At 50.5% G+C, this 22,481-nt stretch overlaps 1 protein-coding gene across 1 annotated transcript; it reads left to right on the plus strand.

The window, feature by feature from the left end:
• The first annotated feature begins 1,020 nt into the window (after positions 1 to 1,020).
• On the plus strand, positions 1,021 to 16,558 carry ETV3L (ETS variant transcription factor 3 like). The gene is made up of 6 exons (XM_082423766.1): positions 1,021 to 1,470; positions 8,082 to 8,201; positions 8,295 to 8,532; positions 8,788 to 8,977; positions 9,409 to 9,529; positions 12,673 to 16,558. Exons 1-6 carry the CDS (start codon positions 1,413 to 1,415, stop codon positions 13,131 to 13,133), a joined length of 1,188 nt encoding a protein of 395 aa, XP_082279892.1. The 5' UTR covers positions 1,021 to 1,412; the 3' UTR covers positions 13,134 to 16,558.
• Positions 16,559 to 22,481: the final 5,923 nt, after the last annotated feature.

The raw sequence follows: 22,481 nt of genomic DNA on the forward strand, positions 1-22,481 counted from the left end.
TTCCAGGCCTGGACTCACCTCCACAGGACGTTCTATGAGAGAAGGGCTGACTTAGAGTGGGAAGGGTAGACAGCTGGAAGGACTTCCCGGCAGTTGAGTGTCCCTTTTCCTAAAACTGAAGCGGGTGTAGCCCTCTCACCAGTCTCCCTGTTGGTCAGATGTTTCAGGAGCCATCTGCCCCAGAGGAAGGCTCTGGATGCAAAGGACCCAGTGGAAGACACTCCCTCCCACCCCACCCGCCCACAGAGGTGGAGGGGGCTCAGGGCCGTGGTGCCACTGGCCCCCGAAGGGTTAATGCTATTGTCTGAAAACCACATCAGCTCCCCTGGGAGCTTGGAGATCCCGCTCTCATTTTAAGTAACCCTAACTCAGCGCGTGATGAGCGAGGGGTCGCTGGGCGAGGAGTGCGCCGGAAGGAGCCGCTGGACTGAGCCCGGAGAAGCTGCTGCACCAAGGTAAGGGGCTCTGGTGGCAGTTCTGCCGCTGGGGCTGGCCAGAGGGACAGCCCTTCTCCTCCCCCACCCCTACCCCAGCTGTGGAGCCAGTCGCAGAGCAACTGGGAAGAGGAAAAGAAAGGAGACACAGGCACGGGGTGAACATGAGAGCCCAAGGGCCACACTGAAGCCGCCTAGGAGGGGCCAGGCTCTTCCATCCAGGTGTGGGACAGCGCAGAGGCAGTTGTGGGGCAGTCAGGGCACAGAGAGGGGGGGACCCCAGAAAGACAGAAGGTCTGGCATGGCACCAGGCTCTTCTCCCCAGATGGGGCACAGCTGGGGTCAGATGTCGGCTCACTGGGGCAGAGAAGACTCCTGGGATAAATGGGGCCAAGTCAGGCTCTTGGGGCTGAATGAATGAGAGCCTCAGCCATCCCCGTGCCCTGTTGTCTGTACCTACAGGGAGTTCAGCGGCTCAGAGAGCTCACTGCTGCCATCCGTGTGGCCAGGTTGAAGGGCAGTGGGGGAGGGCGCGGGCATCACAGCGTGGGCATGGGAAGGAGCAGGAGGTGGTCCCAGGGAGGGCAGAGTTAAGGCTGTGCTCCCATCTGAGCCAGGCTGGGATGAAGTGACATCTCTGATGGAGTGAAGGGATTCTGCCCCATCCATCCGCTTCGCTCGCTTCCTCAGACTCCTGGCTTCTTCCCAAAGAACGAGGTCCAAGAAGCCTGAAATCTAAGAGCTCGGGTGCCCCGTGTCAGGCGCACCCCTGTGACAGTTGGGGCGGAGGTGGGCTGTGTGAGGCTGGAGAGGCACAGAAGGCGATGCTTCTATGGCAGAGAGACGTCTTACTCCTCTTCCCGACAGACAAGAGGAGAAGGACTGAGAAGAAGGTGGTGCCACTGCCACTCCACCTCCAACCGCTTTCTGGCCCTGCTCGAGGGCAGTGGGGCCCCGTGGGGAGAGAGTCCGGGGCACATGGATGGAGTCTCGCATTGGGTTTGGCGCTTAGTGGAAGCTGAACTTAGGGTTCATGGTAAGATTGGGTACGAGGGCCAGGGTTGAGGCGGAAGCGGGAAGCGGACATGGCATCGAGGGCTGGGGACTGAGTCAGAAAGCGTCAGAGGCCCCCAGCTGGTGAGAGCGCCCTGGGAGGCCCGCTGCCTGCTGCATTCCTCGTCCCTGTTACTCAGCCCCAGACAGGCCTGCCAGCTCATCCCAGCTCAGCATTTGGCTGGGAGCTTTCACTTCCTCGGGCTGGCCAGACTCCTCGGCCACCTCAGCACCTACTGGAGGGGGATTTCTTGTCCCCTGGGTGGGGAGATGAAGGGAAGGATCGGGGGTGTCCAGTCAGGGGGATCCCCTGGGGCCCAGCTGATGGGAATGAGATGAAAGGAACCAACACTGCGTTTGTGCTGGGGGAGAGGGCAAGGGGCCGCTGGAGGGCTGGGGGGAGGGGAGGGGGACTGGAGCAGCCTGGGTCAGGAAACTGGGGGCCTGGGTTTTAGTTTCCATCTCTGAAGCACAGGTGAGAGATAGGAGGGCAGGAGAAAGACAGAAAGTGACCAAGAGAGACAGTGACAGAGACAGCACAACAGAGGGCAGGCTGGGTGAGAGGTGGTGAGGCAGGGACACCCTCTAAGGAGGAAAACGGGCACAGGGGAGGCAAGACAGACAGATCACTTGATTTGTAGACAGGAGACAGTATGATCTGTAGACATAAGACGTAAAGACAGGAATGGAGAGACCAAGGGAAACTGAGACAGAAAAGGATGGACAACAGAGAAAAAAGAAAGTGAATGGAGCTAGGGAAGTAAGACAAGAGAAGCCTGGTAGACAGGAAGTGGAAACAAGGAAGAACGAGACTTGAGAGGGGAGAGGAGAGAAACTGTAAGGAAGGAGGAAACAGTTGAAGATTAAAGGTCAAACAAAGTGAAACAGAGACTTGGAGGGGCCAGACCAAGGGAGCAGTGGGTGTGAGGCTGGAAGCTGGTCTCCTGACACCCCAATTCCCATTCCCCAACCCCTGGGTCCTTGAGGGGTCTGTGACTTTCCCCATGACTTTTAACTGCCCTTCCTGCCAGGTCTGGGGGTGGAGCATGGGGCTGTCTGGGTTTGGATTTCGACTCCATGGAGTTACACAAACCTTTTAAATCCCACGGCCCTCAGGGACCACAGACACAAGAGCCAGAGACAAGTCTGCAAGGGGCTGGAGGGGTGGGGGTGGGGTGAGGAGGAGGTAAAGATCTGAGACCCGATGTGGGGGAACTGGCAACGGGAGCAGGTTGAGAGGGAGCCTGGAGAGGGGGCTCAGGGCTGAGGAGGAGGAAGGAGGGATTCAGGGGAAGTAGGGTGGACCCTGCTGGCGCAGTGGCAGAGAGGGAGGCGCCTCTCCCAGGTGTGGGCTGATGGCAGGAAAAGCTGAGGCTGCGGGAGGGAGATGGGGTTTAGCTGGCCAGATTCCCAGCCAGGGAGCATCCAGAAGGGCTCCTCTTTGCCCTAGGCTGTCTGGGTTTGGCAGAAGAAGGGACAAGATGCCCTTGGTGAAGAAGGACATCGATCCCTGCCCCTCCCCCAAATTCCCCAAGAGAAAAGGTGTTGGCTTTGCCCTTCCGAGGCCCCCAGCTGGTCTTGCTCTCCCTCCTAAGCCGCTTTCGCTAATAGCATTAAGGGAGGTCTCAGGACTAACCGCTCTCCACTTGGGGTTGAGATCAAGGGGAGAGACCAGAGGCTTCTAATCAGACTGGAGATTTGGCCGGAGGCGGGGCGGGGATGAGGAGTTTGCTGGACGCTAACAAGCAGAAAATATTACACACACATCCCTCCAGCCTGCCATCTCTGTGTTTCCCTCATTGCCCCTCAGGGCTGGTTTCTCCACGCTGATCTTTCCATCTCCCAGGGCTGTATCTGAACCTCACCTGTGTCCACAGCAGCCCCGATTTCCGCGATGCCATTTCTCTGTCTCATTCTCTCTGATTCACCCTCTTCCTCGCCGACCCTCTTGCCCTCTTTTTGGCCGCCTTTGAATTTATAAACAGTCCGTTTTCCCATTCATCAATCAAGCAGTCACTGAGAAGACTTCGTTGTGTCCAATCAATCAGATTATGGGGACAATCCACTTTAGCAGCTTAGAAGGGCCAACGACAAAGTGACTTTTGATGCAAGTTTCTACTTTGCAGAGAGGCAGCCTTGTCTTGAGCTCTGACCTTTGTTTATCCTGGGCGTGTTCCTGTCTTCCTCACCTCTCTGTATTCCACTCTGCCCATCTGACGGTCCTCTGGCTTCCCCCGCCCCCCCCCCCACTGTTGATCATTTTTCTGGCCAAGAGCCCACCTCTCAGGTTTAGACCGGAGCACCTCCTTCAGGACCCAGGACCTCCTGCCAGCCTTGCCTCTGCTCCCAAGTTTCATCCTCAACTTTTCTGCCCTGACTGACTAATTACAGCTCAGAGCCTGGAGTCAGACCTGTTCGCATCCGGCTCCACCACTTGCCCTGGGATCTTATGCAAGTCTTCTAATCTTTTGAACCCCGATTTCCTCAGCTTGCACAACAGAGATAATAATACCCACCACGAAGGGTTGTGAAGATTCAATGAAGTAACATAAGAAAAAAAAAAGTCAAGCCCAACGCTGGGTTCGTGATAGGGGCCCAGCTCATATTAACTAAACTCTTAAAAACGTAAAATCTGCTTGGGACACTTCCTTTGGCTCCAACATCTAGGTTAAGGCTCTCTTTTTTATCATCGTTATCGCTATTGCTTTTCTTAAATAATTACCTAAAGCCTACATGTGTTGTAATGAGCGCTTGTGTTGGCCAAGGGGATTAATCCTATTAATAGCAATCAGAATGATCGTGATGATGACAATAATAATTGCTGGCTACTGTAACCCTTCAAGAAACACAAAGCTCTTAAGAACAGGCTCTCTGATCATTCAAGATTGGGTTGTGATCCTTTGTGATTTATGGTTCTCAGTACTTGTCCTCTGAGGCCACTGCACTGATCCTGCAGTAGGGTCTGGTGGGGCTGTTCAGAGCCTATTAGCCCCAAGCTCCAGAGCAAGAGGGAGGGAGCTGGGAGATGGGGGTAGTGGGACAGAGTGGGACCACCTCCCCCAGCCTTAGGGAGCACTGCCACCAGAGTGTGGGTTAAAATGAAGCACAAGGAATTAAGATTAAACAGCCAGAGCAATTCTCAGATGTAAAGGTAGAACTAAAATCTGCTCCTCTCTGAGGGTTCCCCACGGCCAGCTCAGGGGCTCCAGCAGAAAAGGACTGACTTGAGAGCAGATATTTGGCAGGACTTACCGACGGTGAGGATTTCCACATCCAGAACCAGCAAGCTCTTCAGACACGTGAGGATCCAGGAGGGACTCTCACAAACATGGGAGAGGCCAAGGAGGAAGCTGCAGCATTCAGGAAACCCGGGGTTTGACCCACTTTGGCTTCATATTTTAGATTTTGTTCTTTGAGGGAGCAGGAGAGAGGGTTTGGTAGCCTACCTAGGTGGCTGAATATTATAAATTTTGTATTTTGTATTAAGTTCTTGCTTTCCACTCTTTCACTTAAAGAGCTGTGTGACCTTAGAGAAGCTAGTCAACCCCTCTGAGCTCCATCTCATCTGATACTTCCTGTGAGGTTCAGGGTGTGTCAATTTCTCAGCACAGTGCAGAGTGCCCTGAGTGTCTGCTCTGCAGTGGGTTTATTGTTCTCTTCTTGCCAGATCCTAAATCTACCCTGAGGTCTCAAACCCTCCAGACCAGGAAACATCATCAGATCCAGCAGGAGGCACCGCAGCCCTAGGAATTCTATCTGCTTCCTCCAAGGAACAGTCCTCCTTTGGAATCTCTCACCTCTGCACCCCCTATTTCCCCACCCATTTTCCTAAGATGAGGTAGGAGACATCCCAATCATCTGGAGGTTAGACAAGGGAAGAACTTCCCAATGGACAGAGCAGGAAAGGAAGGTGGGAGAGGAGTAGGGGCATCTGCTTCAGGGGAGGAAAGGAAGGAGAGAAGATTCCAGAATATCAGCTATCAGTTTAGAGACAGATGGATGGGTGGGAAAACCTATTCACCCAGATTCAGAGTGGGCACGGACCTACTCATAGCCCTGTCTGCCTTAATTTCAAGAGATGCTCTCTGCTGGGGCCAGATTGGGTACCCCTGGACACACCTGCCCCCAACAGGCTGTAGGTTTGTCCCCTGGCCCACCTGGAGCTGTGTGTTCCTTGGGAAAAGGAGAGCAAGAGACCCAGTGACCTCTTAGTGTGGGGGGAGGGAGGGCAGGGTTGGAATTCCTTGACTTTTTATTTTATTTTATTTTATTTTATTGAAGTATAGTTGATTTACAATGTTGTGTTAATTGCTGCTGTACAGCAAAGTGATTCAGTTATACATAGATATGTATTCTTTTTCATATTCTTTTCCATTATGGTTTATCACAGGATATTGAATATAGTTCCCTGTGCTATACAGTAGGACCTTGTTCTTGGGATTCCTTGGAATTCCTTGACTTTCCAACACCCACAGCTCCTTAATGCTGTTTCCCATGGATTCTTGCTACTCAAAGTACAGCCCATGTACCAGCAGCGCTGGCATCACCTAGGAGCTTGTTAGAAATGCAGAATCTTAGGTTCCACCAAGTCCCACTGAATTAGAATCTGCATTTTAAAGAGATCCTCCGGTGACTCTTATGCACATTAGAGTTTGAGAAGCACTGCTACAGAGGATTTGTTTCAAGTCTTAAGGCAGCACAGTATATGAGAAAGTGCCGTGGATTAGGAGTGGAGGTGGGAATGACCATACACCACGTGTCAAGTCGCTTTCCCTCTCTGAGCCTCATCTGGAAAGTGAGAAGGCTACTCCAGATAAGCCCTCACATGCCTCCAGACCTGACGGCCTAATAAGTTCTGGTTGAGAACAGCCCTCGCCTCATGCCAACTGCCTCAGAGATGGAAACCCAGAGCCCAGGTGGTGTGAGCCGGTCCCCTGTGCTCGAGTAGTCCGCTGTGCCCGGGCCCAGCCCCAGGAGCAGGGCTCTCATTCTCCCATCCCTCCTCATCCTCTGGCCTATCAGTTCATCTTGCACTAGTGACAGTAGAAGCCAGCTTTTCACACCATCCTCAGTTCCATCCGGAAGGCTTTGTGACTTAGACATTTCCTCTCCTCCCCTCACCTGCATCAGGCAAGTTTATCTCACTACAGCTCGTTCCCCAGTCTTCCCCCCATCTCAATGCCCACCCCCATCCCACCCCCAAGCCAAATTGGGAACCAGCAAGATTCCATCTTCCTTGCCCATGGTTCATTAATTCAACAAATATTTATAGAGCCCCTGTGAGTACAAGGCCCTGGGCTAGGATGGGTTCCGGGGAGCCGGCAGGGAAGAAGACAGCCAGGGTTCCTGGCCACAGGGAGCTGACACTCTGAAGGGGAAGACAGATATTAAACACATAGTGACACCCTTGATAAATTCATCACCATTCATTGATTCTACCAACAATCATTTCTTTTTTTTTTTTTCCTCATTTATTTATTTTGTTTTGGTAAGTATAGTTATTTTTATGACAATGCTATTTATGCTTATACATAATGTGTTTATTGTTATTTTCAAACCAGTTAATAAGTACTTAAAATATTTATTTTAAACTTCTAATATGATCAATGTGATAAACATAACCCATAGAAATAGAAGTTGTTTGGGGATGTCAGTTGTAGCTAAGAGTGTAAAATGGTACTGGGACTAAGGGGAACCTCTGGATTACCCCAGCATCACTGTTTGCCCAGGTGCCATTGGTTGACGGTGAGGGGAGGCGGGGAAAGGGCATAAACACCTTTCCTGGATGCATGGGGGTGGGGGGGTCGGGGTGACATTGAGCAGTACTATAAAGGGGGTGACAGGGCTCTGAAGGCTAACCTCAGCTAAGTTTTCAGGAATGAGAGACTGCGTTCTAGGGAAGCTAAGGGATTTTTCCAGAGATGCCTAACACCTAGTCCAGAGGAGGGTAACCTAGGAGTTCCCACATTCATCACTCACTGTGGTGACTCTGTTCTCTCAGGACACACTGTCAGGTGCTTGGCAGGTGACTTTTGGGTGTGCTGCTGGCGGTGATTCTGGGGGAACAATCATTTCTTGAACATCCACGACATGCCAGGCACTCTGCTAGGCACTCGAGACTCCTCAGTGAATAAAATGCACAAAAATCCCTCCTCTTCTCAAATGTAAAATTGTTCTAAGTACTACAAAGGTGTGGGTTTGTGTATCTGCCAACTCCTCTCACTCAAGGTTTAGAAAGAGCCAATGATTAATTACATTTTCACTTGTCTCCTCCTGGGAAAAACCCCAATCCTGTTAAGCCCTGAGAAAAGGTCTCATTCTCTAAATCCCCCAGTGGCGGCAGGACCTAGGACCCTCTGCATTCCTCCCCATCTATAACGCAGCTCAGCCTCAAGCCCCGAGCCCTGGGTCAGCCCCTGGCCAGTGAGGAGGTCCCCAGGGGAGGCTGGGCCCAGTCTGGCTAGGGGGGAGCTTCCTGCCTCAGACCCTGCTCCCCTGCCTCAGTCTCCCTTTCCTCCCCTAGTCTCGTCCCTCTTCTCTCTTTCCTTCCTCTTTCACCTCCTTCTCCGCTGCCTTCTTTCTCTTCCTCCTAAGAGAGGACCATTTCCCCCCAAGACCCAGACACAGCTCTTGCTCCCCCAGAGCGGACAATGCACTGCAGCTGCCTGGCTGAGGGCATCCCTGCCATCGCCTCCCGTAACCTCTGGATCTCAGGTGAGCCTCCGCCAGGTGCCCCAGCTGTGCTCCGGCAGTGCCCCAGAGGCCTCGGGAGCAGTGGGACGGCGCTCACTCCCCTCTCCACCCCAGGCCTGGCCTTCCCCGACTGGGCCTACAAGGCCGAGTCGTCCCCGGGCTCCCGGCAGATCCAGCTGTGGCACTTCATCCTGGAGCTGCTGCAGAAGGAGGAGTTCCGCCATGTCATCGCCTGGCAGCAGGGAGAGTACGGGGAGTTTGTCATCAAGGATCCAGACGAGGTGGCCCGCCTCTGGGGCCGCAGGAAGTGCAAACCACAGATGAATTATGACAAGCTGAGCCGGGCCCTCAGGTGAGAGGAGGCAGACAACGTGGCCAGACAGGGCAGAGTTCAAAGAAAAGAGCTGTGGTTTCTGGCACCCCTGTCAGATTCCCGCCCCTCCGAGGCCTGGGAAAGGCTCTGGAGTATGGTAAGATGTCCAGTGGTTATCCAGGAACAGCTCGGGCTTTGCCTTGCCAGCCTGGGGACAGGGGTTGTGGCTGGGTCTCTGACTGCATCTTCCCGGCCACTGGGCCCACCCTTTATTCTCAGCCTTGGAATCTCCAGGTATTACTACAATAAGAGGATCCTGCACAAGACCAAAGGCAAAAGGTTCACTTACAAGTTCAACTGCAGCAAGCTCATCGTAGTCAACTACCCTCTGTGGGAGGTGCGGGCACCGCCATCCCTCCACTTGCTGCTGGGGGCCCCTGCTCTGTTTCGACCAGCCCTGGTGCCCATGGGTGTACAGAGCGAGGTAGGCATGAAGGCTGGTCCTGTCCCCAGAGCTCCACCAGAACCTGCCTCTCTGTCCAGGAGGCCCCCAGCCCTCCTCTCTGCCTCAGGGGCCCATCAGCTTTCAATGTTCTTCTCCCCCTGCATCCTAGTCCCTGGGTGTCCCAGGGGTGGGGGGGATACTCTGAATCACCCCTACATATTTAACAATCCCTATAGTAGAGCACCTGCCTATGAGAGAGGGCAACTCCTTCTGTGCCAGGATCACAGGGAAGGGGGCGGGGGGCGTCTCAGGGGAGGGTCCAGGACATGTGGGCAGTGCTGACTTAACAACCATTATGAGAGTATTTCATTATTTTAATGACTGGTCATTAAAACAAACAATATATACTGGGGAATACATGGCAGGCAGGGCCCATTCAACCCCTGAGCCTGCTTCTCCTCACTCCCCAGCTCCTGCATAGCATGCTGTTCAGCCATCGGGCCATGGCAGAGCAGCTGGCTGGACAGCGGACCCCTCAAGGACCACCAGAGGCCTCCGGGGACAAGAAGGGAAGCGGCAGCGTTGTCCACCGTGAGTGCTCAGGACTGGGGAGGGCCCAGGGAATCTTAAGCAGAGGAGGGGAGGACCCTTTTGATTGAGCACATGGGTGAGGGGGCATGAGTCAAAGGATAAGTCATGTATTCATTCAACAAACATTTATTGCTCACCAGCTATTTACTAAGTGTGGGGACCCAGAGATGAAAGATGGCTCTCAAGATGCTCGGAGATCAGTAGGGAGCAGAGATGGGAGGATGCTGAGATTCAGGGAAGCACGAGGTGCTATGGGAATGCAGATGAGTTGGGGCTTCCTGGAGGAGGCTACACCTGAGCAGGTGAAGAAGATGGAGAAAGATGCCCAGGCAGAGGGAACAGCATTTGTGAAGTAAAAAGCTGCAAGTGAGTGTAGTAGATCTGAAGATCTGCTGGTAGCTTACCTGGTGAGAGTTAAGGTGCGTGATGGGAGGGGGGACAAGGAGGCGGGTGAGAGACGAGGCTGGTGAGGCGGACAGGCGTCCGGGTCACGGAGGGCCTCAGAAGCCATGCTGAGAGGGCTTGGACTTGATCCTGTGGACAGGAGGGACCCAGAGGGAGAGGCACATCCAGATGTTCATTTTACAAAGACGACTTGGGTTGATGTAGAGTTTGGGGTGGAAGAGGCACACAACTGATGTTGGAGGCTCTGAAGATCATCTAGGCAGAGGATGATGGGGACAGAACCAAGGCAGGGGCCATGGGTGGAGAAGGAGGCCCAACTGAAGAGAGATTGGGAAGATAAAGTTCACCCATTCATTCCCTTATTCACTCATTTCTTCTTTCAACAAATAGCTCATGGGCTCCTGTTGAATGTGCCAGGCCCTGTCCTAGGGCCAGGGGTGCCAATGTGAGCAAGACTGCCTTTATAGAGCTTGTAGACAAGAGGGGGTTTGTGGACATTCAGTTAATAATCCAACAAGTAGATAAGTAATGATAATTGTGCTAACTGCTACAGGGAAGTTCAGGGTGCAACCGGGAAGACTTCCTTGACAAAGTGACATTTGAGCTGAGACCCAAAATGTAAATCGGTGCCAGCTTAGTTCAGAGGGAGAGAGGAGAGCATGGCAAGCAGAGAGAATAAGGTGTGCAAAGGTCCTGGGGCAGGAAAGAGGAACCGGGAGGAAGCCGGTGTGACAGCACATGGTGAGGGAGGGGGACACGGCAAAAATGCAGGCAGAGGCCAGTTCTTCCAGGGCTGTAAGCTGGGAAGAGGCAAAGTCAGATTTTCTGTGAAAAAGATCACAGAGACACTTGACCAACACAAGGCTCTTCTGCAGAGGCCCAAGACCTATCCCTCCACTTCTGGCAATTTCATGGAACAAAGACCCATGGCCCTCACCCCACCCAAGTGCAGCTGAGAGCCCAGAGGTCCCACCTCCCAGAGAATGCAGGGCGCCTGGCTCTGGGTCCTCATGAGCGCAGCCAAGGCTGTGGGCGTAGGGCGGCCCAAGACCTGCTAGGACTCGTAGGGCCACAAGTCTGGCAGCCTGGAGCAAGACAGCACCTGAACACCTCTCTGTTCTTCCACCCACACCCACCCCTTCCCAGTGCTGGGAATGCCTTGGGCACAGAGCTGCTCTCTTTGGGAAACTATGAGGGGGAAACCAAAAAATATTCCCTGGCGAGCCCCCGCTTGGCGTGAGCTATTTTGCACCTGCCTGCCCTCTGCGGGTACACAGGCCCTGCCTGTGCTTGGGTCCTGGGGCACACTAAGGAGCTTTAGGTCCCTGGGAGTCTAGTAGCAGCCACATGCCCACTTCTGGATCGGGATTCGAGAAGGGTGTGCCAGCCCTTCACTCCACCTTCACTCACAGCATTTGGTGTCAAGAGAAGAAGCTGCTTCTGGGCAGAAGAGCGGCCAGGACTACTGAGCCAGGGGCAGAAGCTGCAGGACCAGAGCTGGGAAGGGGCGGGGAAGGGTAGGAGGACTCTTAGACCCATCTCCTCCACATGCCTACTCAGCTGTGGGGCCCTGGGGGGGGGGGAACGCTGCCCCCAGGAGCCCCAGGGGACACAACCTTCCTGGGGGAAAACAGCAGTCTCCACGTCATCTAAGGACCCAAGAAAAGGATGGTGACCTAGGAGAAGGTACACTCTGGCAGGGGTCTCCACGCTTTTCCTCATGAAGGATCATTTTTACTATTTTCCCCTTTCACAGATCCAACATCAGAAATATTGCTCCTACCAAATAAATCGGATGAATTAAGTAATAACTAAATTGTTTTCCCAGTTTTTACTAACTGTAGCCCTGCTGATGTCATCCCCTTGGGTTGATACTTGCTAAGAAAAAATGTGGAACTGGAGTTAGGTTTTTTGAACTATAGAAAGTGGTGTGAAGTTCTATATAATCATCTCCAGAGATCCCAGGCTAGGAGCCCCCTATTGCAGGATCCTGGGGAAACAGGGCAGATTTGGAAGGAATGGAAGGAGGGAGGGCTTCTTGGAGGAGGAGAGCTATAGGCCAGAGCCAGCCAGAGAAGGGGAAGGCTGGGCATCACCCCACATGCTTGGCCTCACAGCTCAGCAAGCCCCATGATGCTGCTTGATCTTAGCTGGGAGCAGGGGTTTTATGGATGAAGGAACTGAGGACTGAGAATTTAAATGACAAACCCAGGGTCACACAACTAGATCTTTGCCCAGCTAGAATAGAACTTGAGTCCTTTGCTACAGGGACGAGGAGAGTGAAGAATGAATCCATTGAGTTATGGCAAAGAATATCCTCATTCATTCATCCAACACATTTTTATTGAGCACTTAATATGCGCCAGGCTGGGTTGGATCCCAGGATCCAGAATAAAACAGACACAGTTCCTGCCACCACAGTGTTGGGAACACAGATATTAAATAATCACACAAATGACTCCTGATTCTGAGCAACGGGGCCCTGGAGGAGAGTACCAGGAAGGATGAGGGGGGAGTCCAGGGGCTCTCACCTAGGCTGGGAAGGCTCAGAGGCTTCCCCAAGGAGATGACATTTACGAGAAGATGTGAAGCAAAGAAAAAAGGAAGGTGCACAGGTGGGGAGAGAAGGTTTCAAGCAGGAACAAAAAGAAATGGGAAGTGGGCAGAGAAAGGAGACATCTCCAGTGACGGGGTCTCACTGACTCTTTCTCTCTCTCTCTCTCTCTCTCTCTCTCTAGGACTTGGCTCTGCCTCAGCCCCCTGCCGGCTCAGCCCTTGCTGCCATTTGGGGAGCCCCCAAGACGAGCCTCCCAGTTTTGCCTCCTTCACCCCTCCCCTGCCACCCCCTGTCCCCTCTGACTGGCCCCACCTCTCAGGGCCTTTTTTGCCCCCTGTCGCCACAGGGCAGCACTTCCCAGGGTCCTCCATGCCGGACACCCTGCTCCCAGGACCCGCAGGGGCCCCAGTGGCCCGGCATTTTCCTGGCCTTCCTCTGTTGGCCGGGCTGGCGCAGGGGGCTGGGGAGAGGCTCTGGCTCTCATGCCTGAGGCCCGAGGGGCTGGAGGTAAAGCCTGATCTCACGATGGATCCCAGGGAGGGCTTCTCCTCAGAGAGGCAGGAACCCTACATTGTAGAGGAAAGTCCTGTGTCCCCCAATCTGGAGAACTTCAAAGCAGTGTGGCCCTTGGATCCTCCTTAATGGGGGAGGAAGATGTGAAGTGGGGGGGTGTCCCCAAACTCCATCTCACCTCTTATCTACCTCCCTTCTGGCTTTGCTCCTTCCCCTGGCTGGAAACAGCTTTAAATTGTAGAACGATCTGAAGGAACATCTGAAGGAACGTAGTTGCACCCAAGGAGATGGGGGGCATCGCAGGGAAAAAGCGAATGTGGGGATGGGGAAAACTGAGGCAGAGTGTCCCCTCCCACCAAATTGCTAATCAGATTAAGGAGACATTCTTAATCTCAACTTTTTTTGAGGGAGAATGAGAATAAGGTTTCCATAGGTTTCCATCATTTGAAAGACCCCATACCTGCCCACATGAGACGGGAAATTAAGAGTCTAAGTTGGGGAAGGGTCAGGAGTTGTTTTGTTCCGAGTCTCAGGGCAACTCCTCTCTTCTCTGGGGCCCTTGTCCCTCATCAGGCTAAGGTCTCCCCTCTCTCTCCTGCCCCTCCGTACAGCTCTCTCCGATCCCTCTGAATTCTGTGACCCTGGGAACGCCTGTCCCCTCCTTTCCCCAAGACCCAAGCAAGTGGGGTCAGGGGGATGGGCCTCCTCAGCTCTGTAATACTCCACTGCAGACCATGAATAAAATGCCCTTGGCAAACCTCCCTCTTGGCTGACCACCCACTGCTGCGTTCCTGCTGCCCTCTGATCTGGTTTGGAGCTAAACACCACCCAAGATTCCTGATGGGAAGGGGGGAGGGGGGTTTGGGAGGAGGAGTAGGAACCAAGCAGCAGTAGGAATCAAGCCAGCCACTCTCTTCCCTTCTGCTGCCATCATGTCCCAGAGAGAAAGGCTGAAACTGTAGCCCGAGGAGCTGCCCTGGCCAGTGAGAAACCAGCCTCAAGGAAGGAACCTAAGAGCAGAGCAGGGGTCTTCACAGAATGACCCCCAGATCCCTGCCATGGACCTCTGAGCAGAGTTTTAAGGGTTGGGGATGAAGGAGGGAGTTGGAAGGAGTCCCTCTCCCTCTGCACCCCAGGTCCTGAGAATGACAAGGGGAGCCCACTGAAGCATCAGGTGGCTGGGGGAGGAGGGGACACATAGAGAGGGGTCTTTTGCTCAACCAAGGAAAGGCCAAAAGAGAAGAATGTCCCAGGAGCCAAGGCAATGGAACCATATTGCTCTCCTATCTCTAGGCTGCCCATTACAGGTTTAGGATTTGTCTCCACTTTCTTCCCATGATGGAGAGCAGGAACTAAGGAGGCACAGAGGGTCCCTTTGTCCATCATTTGTCCCCGGCCCTCATCCAAGGAGTAGGGGTGCATCCCTCTCTCAGAGCTCCCTATTCATTCTGCTACCCTCTGCCCCTCAGTCCTTTGTGGCAGGCACATGTTCTCATGGATGGACTGGGGAAGGAGAGACCCAGAGTAAGGCAGGGCTAAGCCCTCACCGCACAGAAAAGTTAAGATGAGCAAGGAACCCAGCTCCCAGGCTTCCAAGCGGGGTAGAGGCCAAGAGAAAGGATCTGTGAGTGGCTTCTTCACAGTCTCCCTCCCTTACCCCAGATGCCAAAAAGGGGGACCTCAGAGTGTCGCTCCCAGGAGATCCTAGGAGCTACAGTGAAAACTGCTTCTCACTTGCTCCCAAAGTCACAGGCCCATCCCCAGCCCTACAAGAAGGACAAACACCCAGCCTGGGGCTTTCCCATCATCCTGTCCAGTTTGGAGAGACAAAGAGCTAGTGTTGTCTGCTGTGGCGCAAAGAACTGGATCACACTGTCATAGGGTTTGGGTCCTGTTCAGAGAGGCCAGCCTGGGGAACAGGGTCCCATAACAGGAACCCCCATGTGCCCTCTGCCTGACCCCTCCTCCTCTTCAGAAGTTTGTGGTTGCTATGACCCCCACGTTTCAGACAATGAAAAATGCTTTGTGGTCACTTTTCTAAAATTTCTTTTTGGAGTAGGTGAACCCAGGAGACTGAAAGCTCAGCTTCAGAGGACATAAATTTCCAGGTGGTGCACTCTGCGTTTTAGACAACAGATTCAAGGAGAGCAGAGTTTCTCAACCTCGGCACTATTGCCATTTGGGGCTGCAAAATTCTTAGCTGTGAGGAGCTATCCTATGCATTCCAGGATGGTTAGTATATCCCTGGCCTCTAGATACGAGTGGCACCCTCCCCCAGCCTCCTCTTCTAGACCTGGTGAAATGTTCCTCCCAGGGGAAGAAACCGTGCCTGGTTGAGAATCACTTAAGAAAGGCTTCAGCAAGTCCAGATGTTCTGGCAAAGATGGGACCCAGGCGCGAGCAACGCGAAGAGAACTGTTGGTTTCCACGTTACAAGAGTGCCCTCTGGTGGCCAGAGTCAACACCAGCGATCCGAAGAGCTCAGAGCTCGGGACCAGGCTGGGTGGGTAGAACCCATGCGGGGCGCTGTTGGAGGTGAAGGGGTGATGGGCACCTTGGAGTCTTCCGAGGGGAGGAAGGGAGTTGCAGGATAAAAATATTTTATAAGAACCCTCCTATTTCAAACCCCATTTGCAAATCATGGACTATTCACCAAAGGATCCACAGGTCTAATGGGAAAACAGAGGGCAGATTGTCAATTCCTCTGGTACAATCGGGGGCAGCCTCAACCCTGGACATCACACCCTCTGGCCCTCTGGGGCCATCAGCCTCCTCTGAGAAGAGCACGGAGCAGATACTCAGCCTTCTTCTAGGAGCGGTGGGAACCAGGACAAGACACAGCAAATTCAGCTCCCCCACCACCCGTGCTCCCAGGCCCTGGACTCTGCCGCACCAAAGGCAGGGACAGAAGCACACCCGGGTTCCAGCAGAGTTTTAGGGCGTCAGAACTCCCAGGCTTCATGAACCAGACATTAGTAGCCATAAGGGACCTTTGAGATCATCAAGTTCAACCCCCTAATTTTACAGGCCCAGAGACAAGAAGGGACTTGTTCAAAATCATACATGTAGAAGAGCCAAATTTAGAACATAAATTTCCTAATTATCAGTGAATGTTCTTTCCATCTCACCATAATCGCATGGATTGAGACTTTAAGAGACCCTTAAAATTCCTTAGAAATAAGAGCAAATTATATACTGAGAGGGAAATTTTAAAAGTTATCCCTGTGTGATTTTTTTCTTTTTTTAAAATAAATTTGTTTATTTTATTTATTTATGTTTGGCTGCGTTGGGTCTTCGTTGCTGCGCGTGGGCTTCCTCTAGTTGCTGTGAGCGGGGGCTGCTCTTCGTTGTGGTGCGCGGGCTTCTCATTGCGGTGGCTTCTCTTGTTGCGGAGCACGGGCTCTAGGCTCGTGGGCTTCAATAGTTGTGGCTCCCGGGCTTAGTTGCTCTGTGTCATGTGGGATCTTCCCGGACCAGGGCTCGAACCGGTGTTCCCTTGATTGGCAGGCGGATTCTGAACCACTGCACTACCAAGGAAGCCCCTCTTTTTATTTTTAATTGAAGTATAGTTGATTTACAATGTTGTGTCACTTTCAGGTGATTCAGTTCTTTATATATATATATGTTATTTATATATATTATTTATTTATTTATATATATTATTATTATATATTATATATATAATTTTTTATATTCTTTTCCATTACGGTTTATCACAGGATATTGAATATAGTTCCCTGTGCTATACAGTAGGACCTTGTTGTTTATCTATTTTATATATAGTAGTATATATCTGTTAATCCCAAACTCCTAATTTATCCCTCCCTGCCCCCTTTCCCCTTTGGTAACCATAAGTTTATTTCCTATGTCTGTGAGTCTATTTCTGTTTTATAAATTAGTCTTGTGTAATTTTTAATATGACCATAGTAGCAAACATTTTCCTTTTTGTGTGCATTTTGGCGCTTGATTACATATTGTCTAGTGCTGTCCTCTAATTGTCTGATTTGCATTAATATGGTGTCCCCATAAGGCTGGTTTTCTCAGGGTGGTGCAACACACACTAGTTAAATGGAAGGTGCTTTGTCACTGGAACACTTGATTAGCATACGGAAGAGGCCTCGGAAATTTCAAAACAAAAACAGAAGCAAAGTATTTGCTGCCCTGAATCATTGCTGGCAATGAGGAGAATCCCTATGCTCTCCCTTTTTCCGCCTAATGAAGACTCTGACCAAGAGGGGAGAAAAAATTCAAGCACCGTATATGCTTTATACACACACATATGAACACACACACACACGTATATATAATTCAACAAGCATTTCTTAAGTGAGAACTACGTGCCAAACACCGTGCTGCCAGGTTCTGAGGTGCCCTTGAGACACTTTCATCTGTGAAGTGTCACAGACAGCGTGGCAGGAGTCAGTGCCTTGCATGGAACGTAGGTGACTTGGCCGGGGAGAGGAGGGTGGGGTAGCCGGGTCAGGGCTCGGCAGTCACAGCAGATGACTGAGCACTCGAGAGGCAAGGTTTCTGCATACATGCGCAACACCTAATTTAAACGTGAATTTTGTTTAGTAATCAACCTACTTTTAAAATACCTAAAAGTAGGCCGCTCTTACCTTCTGAGATGAACTGCGTTATCCATATGGAATGTGTCTCTTTAAATAAACTTGCTTCCAATAAAATAAGATAAATAAAATAAAATACCTAAAAGTAAATCTCAAGAAGTTCTTTCTAATTACCAAACACAGAAAGCCAGACAACATGTGCCAATTGTTTATAAAGTTATCAAAACAGATATACAATTCTGTGATCGCTTGTTTCATCAAACATTACTTCATAAACACTTCATTATGTATTTGTAATTAATGTTTTTTTGTTTGTTTGTTTTTGGTTTTTTTAGCTGCATTGGGTCTTAGTTGCAGTACTCAGGCTCTTTGTTGCGTCACAAAGGCTTCTCTCTAGCTAAGGCACGCCAGCTTAGTTGCCCCACAGCATGTGGGATCTTAGTTCCCGAACCAGGGATCAAACCTCCAACCCCTGCATTGGAAGGAGGATTCTTAACCACTGGACCATCAGGGAAGTCCCTGTAATTAATGTTGATAATCTTAACCAGGGCAGACTATTCCATCATGTTTATACAACATATATTTTACCATTACCCTTTCGGTGGGTTTTTTTTAGGTTTTTTCTTATTTGTTTTGTACATAAAATGGTTTCAAAACTTTTGTCCATAGTTACAATCTTTTTCTTTCCTTAAATTAATTCTTTGAGGTTCGTTCCCAGGAGTGAGATAACTAGGTCAAAAATTATGACATTTCAATGGCTTTAGATACATATTGCTCAACTGTCCTCCAAAAAGATTATAATATTTCAAGCAGCCACATTTACACACCGCTTACTACGAGCCAGCTGTGTCATAAGTGCTTCAGATACGTCAGCTCATCCAAAACCCACAGCAGCTTTAGGAGGTAGACTCTATTATCATCCCATTGTACAGATGAGGACACTGAGTAGAGAGGTAAAACAACCTGTTCAAGGTCACTTTCCTGGCAAGTGGCAGAGCCAGATTCAAATCCAAGCCACCTGGCTCCATAGTCCTGCTTCAAGTGCTGGCCTATGATGCCACTGAAAAGAATGAGTTCCCCTGGACCCTCAGCAGCTATGACCTCTCCCCACCTTCCCCCACTTTTATTAATGAGTAAACTGTTACGTCATTACTGTCTTCTTCGGTTTGTCTTAAATAAATGGTGAGGGCAACTGAACATTTTTATGCTCGTATGCCATTTGTAGCTTGGACTCTCCCGCTTTAAAACTGGGAACAAAGCCTACCTCACTAATACAATATTTGAACGATAGTTTAAATTCATATTATGGCCTGTTAAGGATAAAGGTAGGAAATAGGGTTAGCCAAAAAGAGTGCTTTTCAGAAGGTTCTGAGGAAAGGGAAGAAGAAAATGTTCCAGGCACCAGGCTAGGAATCACTTATTTAGTGTTAATTACTTATCATAATTACCTATAAAAGTAATGTATCTGGTCACGTGACTGGGAGCTATTAATTCCATTTGAAATATTAATACTATCACTAATTAATACTGTTTATAATTCTTTCATTGCTTTGTCCTTAACCTTTCAGAGACTCAGACCAGTCAGAGCAACCCACCAGGGGAAAATTGAGTGAACACAGCAGTAATTACCTGGAAGGTTCAGCCTGAGGAAAGCAAGCAATGGGTAAGATTTGGTCTCTGGGCCAGAGGTTTTGCATCCAAATGGAATGAGACCCAAACAGCACAATTACCGTGGACCATTGCCAGGAACTTAGAAATGAAGCCAGAGAGATCATGCGTCCAACACATCTGTTTTTCAGTTGAAGGTTCAAAGGTCCCCAAGAATAAGTTGTCCTGGGTCACTTGGAACAGCAAACCCTGGGTATCAATCCCTGTATAATCAAACCCATTCACTTTTCCTACCCCAGCTTGCCATGGATTGATGGAGAAAATCCCACAACTGCAGGACAAGGTGCTACCATGAAGCTGCCCTCATCTGGGTCCTCACAAGTCTTTTGCTGATCCCAGGTCAGCTCTTAGCATCTGTTCTAATCTTCTCTTACCTGTATCCCGCTCCCTTCCTCTCGGTCTACTCCACTTCCCGCTCGAGGCTTCCCTCCCCTGCCCCGGTCCTTTTTTCCAGTCCTAGGAATGGATTGTCTCCCCAGTGATGTAACCCCTCCCACCTGTACCAAACAAGGAAGGTCAGGCAGGTGTCAACTCTTGTGCCAACTCCAATTAATTGTCTGGGGCCACAATTAGGAAGCACATAGTTGAGGATTCCAAGGTTGTGTGTTGGGGCTTAGGAAGGGAACTGGTGCCATGTTTTTCTGTGACTTCCATATTACTAAATCCAGTGACCGCATTTTGTTCCTTATCTTATTCAGCCTCTCCTCTGCATGCAACACTGTTGAAAACCCTTTGTCCCATTAGCTGCTAAGATCCATCCCCTCTCAACTCTCCCATTCCTAAGACTGTTCCTTTTCAAACTCCTTTCTGGGCTCCCCCTTGCTCCCCCACCTCCAGTGTTCTCCAAAACACTGGCCACAGCTCTGCTTATCCTACACATGCTTCCTAGATGGTTTTAGTTTTGTCTTGTCTCCTTGTCTTAGCTACCACAACATCTGCACAGCCGGCACTGACCTCTCACTCAAGCTTCAGACTTATTGGTCCAGCTGCCCACCGAGCACCTCTGCCTCATTGTCCCATAGGCAACTCAACCGTATCATGTCCCAAATGGAATTCTTTGTCTTATCATCCAGTGCTGTTCCTCACTCCCCTTTTCTCTCAGTTTCTAACTTTAGTTAATGACACCACAATTTAGCCGATTACAACCAAGTAGAAACTAGAGTGTCAGGCCAAGCTTTTTTCTCCCTCACTTCCTACACCCGGTCAGTCACCAAATCCTACCAGTTTCACCTCCTAAACATTTCTCGAATCTATTCTCTTCTGGACAATGCTACACTGACCTAGTTTAGGCCCCCACCAGCCTCTTAGAGAGTCTAAGCTTGTCCCTTTCCAATCCATAATCCATACTGCCAGGACGTTCTGTTTAAAAAGTCAGTCTGATCATGAGACTCAAAACCCTTCGGTGGCTCCCCTAAAAGGAAAAAAAGGTCTTTGTGCCCCCAGCATTGGTAATTTATCTGTATTATAATGCCATTTAAATAGATATAGGCATAAAACTAGATATAAATATATACTTACAGTACATAAAACTATAAAAGCAATGGCAATTTACCAATTAAATAGAAACAAAACTATAAAACCAATACATTTAAAAATAATAACATTAATTTATTGTGACAGATGATGTTTGCTGAAACTAATTGCTGCACAAAATGTGATTGTGGAACTGATCCCTCCAGCGCAGGGTCTCTGGAGTTTGGCAGGCGTGCAATGACTCACTTCTCCCACCACTTTTCTCTGTTGGAGCTTCTGCTAACCCTTTGTTCACTCAGCCTGCTGGGAGACATTTGGCCTCCCGGAGGCACAAATGCTTCATTTACATACTGAGTCCTTCTCTGTTCTCTTCCCATTAGCTGAGACAATTAAAGCAGCGCTACCTGGTGCCAACTCATCACAAAGACAAAGGCAAATGCAGACACTGAAGTCATTTGGCAATTTAGGTTATAAAATGCCACCCAGTTGATCCAAAACACGATGGTCTCATTTGTTTTTCATATTATTAAAAGTAAAACATGGGGCTTCCCTGGTGGCGCAGTGGTTGAGAATCTGCCTGCCAATTCAGGGGACAGGGGTTCGAGCCCTGGTCTGGGAGGATCCCAGATGCCGCGGAGCAACTAGGCCCGTGAGCCACAACTGCTGAGCCTGCACGTCTGGAGCCTGTGTTCCGCAACAAGAGAGGCCACGATAGTGAGAGGCCTGCGCACCGCGATGAAGAGGGGCCCCCACTTGCCGCAACTGGAGAAAGCCCTCGCACAGAAACGAAGACCCAACACAGCCAAAAATAAAATAAACAATAATTAAAAAAAAAAAAAGTAAAACTCAGGGGGTTTCCCTGGTGGCGCAGTGGTTGAGAATCTGCCTGCCAATGCAGGGGACACGGGTTCGAGCCCTGGTCTGGGAAGATCCCACATGCAGCAGAGCAACTAGGCCCATGAGCCACAACTACTGAGCCTGCGCGTCTGGAGCCTGTGCTCTGCAACAAGAGAGGCCGCGATAGTGAGAGGCCCGCGCACCACGATGAAGAGTGGCCCCCGCTTGCCACAACTAGAGAAAGCCCTTGCACAGAAACGAAGACCTAACACAGCCAAAAATAAATTAAAAAAAAAAAAAGTAACAAATGTTCAAGTACAATTGGTGTCTTAAAGAAAAAAAAAAGTAAAACACAACAGTTAACCGTTCTGCAGAAATTCCATTGACTTCGAGTTGAGACCTAAAGAACCAAGTCCAAGTTCAATATAGCATGGGATCCAGGAGCTCACTGCTGCACCTGCACAAACACTCAAGAAATACTTCTGCAGCCACTTCCCACCACCCACTTGACATCCTGCTGGTACTGAATTGTTTGTACCTCTGGGCTTTGGGTGCCTGCTTGTCCCGTGGACTGAAAGGCCCTGTCTTGTCCTCTGCTTAAGCTAACTCCTGCTCATCCTTTAGGATTTCGCTCAGAAGCTCTTTTTTATCCTGTAGGCAGGGTCAAATAGGTCCCTCCCCATCTCTACAGGGCTAGCACCTAGGCAGGACCTGGCCATGGCAGCATGAAACAACGGCTGCTGAACTAAAACCCAGGTTCCATGTTGTAGTAGTGGGAAACTCTCACAGTGGCTGGGTCGTAGAACTTGCTTCAGTGATCATTTGTGACCTTGGACTTGTCACTGCATCACCTTGAGTCTCAGCTGTCCCACCTATGAAACAGGGACCATACAGATAAACTCGCACAGGTGCAAAATTACAAGGGAATTCG

Source organism: Balaenoptera physalus (genome assembly GCF_965194825.1).
Source record: "Balaenoptera physalus genome assembly, chromosome: 1".
NCBI classification, from domain to species: Eukaryota; Metazoa; Chordata; class Mammalia; order Artiodactyla; family Balaenopteridae; genus Balaenoptera; species Balaenoptera physalus.